Genomic DNA, 6,453 nt, shown 5'->3' on the forward strand with positions numbered 1-6,453 from the left:
TACTATATGAGTGGTTGTGTGATTGTGTTCACCCTTTCCCTTTCCTTCTCCCTCTCATACGCCGATCACGAACTCCCCGACACCGCCTGCCGGTCAGGCAGTGTCAAGTGGAGGTTCCACCAAGATCGGCGTAGCTCCGGGAGGGAGCGAAACAGTCTTCGGACCGCGGAGGCGGTGGGCATAAGTCCGCAATCGGGTAAGTGCACTACCCCCCATACATAGTCCTAGAGAGACGTCTAGTGACACCAGTGCCCGACGAAATGGGTGGACAACAAGGGAAACTAACAGTCAGCCTTAAGGCGCTGCTGAAGCAGCATGGAATAAAAGTCCATAATTCCACCTTACAGGAATTTATAAGCTTAGTGCAGGAGAGCAGTCCGTGGTTTGCTTTCGGAGGGGCTTTGAACCCCAGGGATTGGGAATAAGTCAGACATGATCTCACAGAACACTTGAAGAAAAGGGGACCAAAAGACTTTCCCACTTGGGCGTTCTCCCTGTGGAGAGCAATTAGAGATGCCATTCTGAGTCCCACTCAAGTAGCTCGCCAGGAGTTAGAACAACTAAGACAGGACCTAGAAAAGGTCCAGGCAGAGAGTAAGGAGGAGGAACTCCCTAAGGGAGTCGAAGGTAGGGAGACTACACAAGAAAAGCCAGAGGGAGGCCCGGGTCTGTATCCAGACCTGTCGCAGCTGCAGGAAACAGCAGGAGAGGAAAAGGAGACGGAAGAGCAGATTTGAGAACAAATAGAAAGCTTACAATTAAAATTGTCCAGGCGGGTGAAACCCCCTCTCCCACAGTACACGAGCAACCCATTTTTACCATTAGGAGACCCGCTGGACCCCCCAAGTACAAATCAGGGGAACATGGCCCTATGGACAGATCCATATGAGGATCATACCAAGTCAGCAGAAGTCTCAGGGGGAGTGAAATTCATAGCCCCCATGATTGAGCAGAATCAGCAAAAGTATCATCAGTCTATACCCATAAAAGAATTCAAACAGTTAAAGGAGGCTGTGTCCATGTATGGTCCACAGTCGGCCCTAGTGAGATCTATCCTAGAGGGATACAGATATCAAAATTTAACCCCTTAGGATTGGAAACAATTTATTAGGGCAGGGCTTTCAGGAGGAGACTATCTCTTGTGGAGAGCCGACTATGAGGATGCATGTAGACAGACTGCGGCCATGAATGCGCGGTCAGGCCAGCCTCACATAGACCTGGATATGCTCTCGGGTCGAGGACAGTATGAGACCCTCCAGGCCCAAGTAGGATATGCAGCCGGTACATATGCTCAGATCGCCACTGCGGCTCTAGCTGCCTGGGGGCGCATTCCAAACAAGGAAGTAGGAAAAACACTGTCTAAAGTGATGCAGGGAGGAAACGAACCATTTGCACAGTTCATGGACAGGCTATTCCAGACAGCCAATAAGTTGTTTGGAGGTCATAAAGAGGCCTTGCCCATTATAAAGCAGTTAGCCTTTAAAAACGCTAACAAGGCCTACCAGGATATCCTCAGACCACATAAGCATAGAGAAATCACTGACTACCTGAGGCTTTGCAGAGATGTAACAGAAGCGCAGCAAATAGGGCTAGCCATAGCTGGCGCTACAAGGTAAAGGGAACTACTATAACTGTGACAAGTCAGGACATTTTAAAAAGGAATGTAAGGGAAGAGGCCCGGGACAGAAACCTCCAGGCATCTGTCCACGATGCAAAAAAGGGCCCCATTGGACTAGAGAATGCAGATCAACTTCAGATATAGATGGAAAGCCACTGACCTCAACCCAGTCGGGAAACGGGAAGAGGGCCCAGCCCCAGGGCCCATCACAAACCAGACAAACTTTCGGGGCACTCCAGACATCCCTGAACCTACAGTGGTACCCTCAGGAAACAAACTATCTATCGAACAGCTTGTCCGAGCCACCCCAAACAGCGCCGGCTTGGACCTTTCCTCCAGACAAAGAATAATTCTAACCCCAGACATGGGAGTGCAGCCAATTGGCACAGGAGTATATGGACCACTCCCATATACATGTGTAGCACTCCTATTAAAAAGAAGCAGCACAGCCTTAAAAGGATTATTTGTGGTCCCAGGTGTCATAGATGCAGACTATAAAAGAAAAATACAAATCTTAGCACATAGCCCTCAAGGTATTACAGTGGTCCCGAAAGGGACCTGCATTGCTCAACAATTAGTGCAGGAACAATTAGAATTAGGACACCTAGAGCCTACCACATCACCGTGGAACACTCCAATTTTTATTATAAAAAAGAAGTCAGAAAAATGGAGGCTCTTGCAGGAGTTGTTATAGGTTAACAACTATATAGTAACTATGGGAGCGCTGCAACCAGGACTTCCTAGTCCAGCAACAATTCCTTCTTCATGGCACATATTAATTATAGATTTAAAGAATTGCTTCTTTACCATACCGTTACATCCTAAGGACAGGGAAAAGTTTACATTTTCGGTGCCGGCCATTAACCATGCAGCACCAAACCAGAGATACCAGTGGAAATACTTGCCTCAAGGCATGGCCAACAGTCCAACCATGTGCCAGTCATATGTCCATATTGCCATACAACCACTTAGAGAAAGCCTCTCAGAAAGAGGCAACAGGGTAATGGTAATCCATTATATGGATAATATCCTACTAGCTGCAGACAATAAGGAGGAACTTTTAAAATGCTATAACCAGCTCCAAGTATTACTAAAAGAAACAAAACTCCAAATAGCTCCTGAGAAGGTCCAAGTCACAGAGCCTTATCAGTATTTAAGATATCAATTAAGAAAAAAAACTGTAACACCCCTAAAAGTAACTATACAAACATCACACTTAAAAAACCTCCATAATTTCCAAAAGCTTCTAGGAGACATTGCTTGAATAAAACCTACCTTAAAAATTTCAAATCAGGAATTACAACCATTATATGAGATGCTTAAAGGAGACAAAAGTCCAGATTCACCTAGACTCCTTACCACAGCTAAAAAAGAAGCTCTAACTAAGGTAAAAAAAGCCTTAACTGAGGCCCAACTAGATAGAATAAAACCTGGCCAAGAATTAAAGTTCATAGTATTTCCAACAAGAAGTCATCCCATAGGATGCCTATGGCAGAGTGGGCCACTATATTGGGTGAACCCTCGCCTTAGCTCAAATAAAATCATACTTCCATTTCATACAGCAGTAGAAAAACTAATAAAAAAGGCTCATGAAGCTGCCGCAACCATATTTGGTCGGTACATAGATACTATCATTATTCCCTACAAGCTGAGCCAATTACAAATACTCATCAATCAAGACAAAGACTGGACACTTCTTCACTGCCTATATTCTTCCAGGTGGCAACATCATTATCCCCCCAATAAAAGGTGTCAATTTTACATAAAACATCCAGTCACTTTCCCTGTTGTTACACAACAGAGCCCTATTCCCAAAGCCAGGACAATATTCACAGATGGCTCTAAAAAAGGAAAAGCATCAGTAGTCTCAAAAAACAAGTATTATCTAGTAGAAATACCTACAAGATCTACACAAAAGGCTAAAATACTGGCCATCTGTCATGCCTTCCACTTGTACAGTGGGAAAGTCATTAACGTCTACACAGACAGTTACTATGCAGCTACTATAGTTCCACAATTGAAAACAGCAGCTCTACTATCAGAGCGCTCCACAGTAACCAAAGAACTACAGGCACTTCAGGCTTTAATACTCAAAAGAATCCATCCCTTTTGGATAGGCCATATAAAAGCACACACTAACCTCCCAGGACCTTTGGCTGAGGGGAATGTCAAAGCAGACACAGTCGTAAGTGTCATGGCAACGCTCACGCCACCAGACTTAAAACCCTCAAAAAAAAAATCGTAGCTGCCAAAGTATTTCATTCAAAATTCCATAACAATGCAGCTTCACTGTGCTTCAAATTTGGTCTAACACCTATACAGGCCAAAGCCATAGTGACTACATGTCACGCTTGTGCCCCTTACATTCCTCAACAAACTAACTCAGTCTGCCCAAGAGGCATTAAGCCCAATGAGGTTTGGCAAACTAATGTCACTCATGTTCCCTCCTATGGTGCCAATAAATATATTCATTTATCCATTAATACCTATTCCAACTTAATATATACCTCTTTACATAGAAAAAAAAATTCTCAGATATAAAAAGTCATCTCATACAAACGTTTGCCTACATGGGAGCACCCAATGCCCTCAAAACTGATAATGGACCTGCTTACACTTCACGTGCCTTTAAAGAATTCTGTGAAACTTTCAATATCTCCCATACAACAAGAATTCCTTACAATCCTCAAGGACAAGGCATAATTAAAAGAGCTCATCATACTTACAAAACTTCTCTTGAAAAAATAAAAAGAGGGGAATACCCCCTATGCAAGAGTCCTCAACAATATAACTCTCTTGCCTTATATATTTTAAATTTTTTAAATCGAGACAACAAAGGTCTCTGCGCTGCCAACCGTCATTGGCAGTCAATAGCTCAACCTCCAGCACTTATAAAATGGAGGGATCCTCTAACAACCCAATGGAGAGGCCCTGACCGACTAATAGCTCAGGTCAGAGGTTCTATTTGTGTTCTGCCAACAGGTAAAGATGCTCCCGTTTGGGTACCTGTTCGCTGCATTCGTTCTGTCAATCCACCTGTGGAGGCCAGCACGAACAGAGATAAACTGGGGAATAGTAAGGACTCCGCCAGTGTTCCTGATGGTAAGATGGGATAGTCCCCAATTTCCTACCTTTGTCTCTTCCATTGCATCCACTAGACAACCACATATTAAGCCATCACCTTTTATTCCACATAATGCCTCCTCATTCCCTTTAAAGGACACGCTATGCTTTACTCACTATAATATTTCTAACGACAATTCTTCCTCTCTTACTGACTCTAATAAATATCCTTGCTTACTTTTCCATAACAGTAGCATTACTGATCTACAAAAAAACCGCAGTGAACCCTTTCCCACATACGTGATGGAAATCTTGTTGCCCATCTCCACTACTGACCTCCCGATGAATGCCTCAGAACCCGATACCTATGATCTCCTTTTCTCTGAGGCTCCCATACCTTGTCCCCGATGTGAAAAATCTCATTCAGAGTACTCTGTCCCCGACAAACAATGGATGTGGCAAGACTGTTACGCCTTTAACCCAGTTTATCTACCACCTACACCATCTAACCTCAGTCGTTGGTGACATGGCCCCCAACCTCTGAACCCTAATAGCCTTCAGACACCATTTTACCAACGTAATCCCTGTTCCCCGAGAACGCCAGCCACATTGGCAGGAATGTTTCTTTGTGGACCCCATGCTTGTCTTAATGCCATCCCCCTTTCAACTAAAAAAGGCAATTTAAAGAATGTCATGTTACTAGTGGATACTACAAGGAGGCTCCCATCCACACCCCAGATAAGATTGAGTCCACAATCCTGCTTCCCCATTGGACAACCCAACGTTACCTACAATGGAACCTATTCCAGTTTCCCCTTTCACTCTCAACCCTGTGTATTATCACCCTTCTTCATTGTATCTTTTAACGTATCTTCTATAGTCAACCGCACTGTACCCTGTGACTCCCCCAACGTTACTTGTCTTTTGTCCAACTGCTGGCACTCACACTCTGACTCGATGCTTATAGTCCGAATCCCAACATATCTTCCTATGCCTATCAACAGAACTTCTAACTCTCCAATAAGTTTGTCCCAACAGAAAAGAGACTTTGGTATTGTTGCAGCAGCCGTCGCCATCATCGCAGCCCTAGCAGCTTCTGCCGTGGCCACTGGGATCGCCATTTCCACGTCGGTTCAAACCGCCCATACCCTCAATAACCTTAGTGCTTTAACAGCTCAGGCCTTAGATATACAACAACAAATCAACGCACATCTCCAATTAGCCATACTAAACCCGCAGCCTATTACACACTATCCAAGTTATAAACGAAATCAAAATTCCAACTATTACAGGAGACACATTTCTCCAAAGTCTTACTAGTTTCTAGTCTCTCATCAAATCATGGGGAGGCACTGTCGCAGTGTTCCTCCTCATAGGCCTTATCAGCCTCGCCTTCCTCCGAGTTCTCTGGAACCGTGTGGTGACCACACAAAAACATCAAATTCTTTTAGCCCAAGCACTCCATAATCCCGCTAATAAAATTTAGATGTCTATAGGACACCAGTTTTAAAGAGAGCTCTCCATGACGGGCAACTGGGAATACTGAGAAGGACACGACCTAAGACAGGCGCTCCCCAGAGCAGGTAAGGAGAGGTAGCCAATGACGGGCAACTTGTCCCCAGGTCCCTGACCTAAGACAGAGACTCTCTTATCTTTAAAAAATAAAAAGGGAGGAGATGTAAGGGTTAACAGAAATATTAAACTACATCCTAAGAGGAAGTGCTAGCCTAATGCAACCCCCACGTGAAAAGGCCTATAAAGAGACCAGTGCT

At 44.4% G+C, this 6,453-nt stretch overlaps 1 protein-coding gene across 1 annotated transcript in view; it reads left to right on the forward strand.

The window, feature by feature from the left end:
- Positions 1-1,739: 1,739 nt before the first annotated feature.
- The window catches only part of LOC100950366, a 78,986-nt gene continuing 74,272 nt past the window's right edge, over positions 1,740-6,453 (forward strand). Inside the window, exons 1-2 of the mRNA XM_023507533.1 lie at positions 1,740-2,151; positions 4,601-4,720. Of these exons, the coding sequence (XP_023363301.1) occupies positions 1,740-2,151; positions 4,601-4,720 (532 nt within the window). The remainder of the gene's footprint in view (positions 2,152-4,600; positions 4,721-6,453) is intronic.

This window comes from Otolemur garnettii, unplaced genomic scaffold (genome assembly GCF_000181295.1).
Source record: "Otolemur garnettii isolate 467f Iridium unplaced genomic scaffold, OtoGar3 scaffold00186, whole genome shotgun sequence".
In the NCBI taxonomy this organism is placed as follows: Eukaryota; Metazoa; Chordata; class Mammalia; order Primates; family Galagidae; genus Otolemur; species Otolemur garnettii.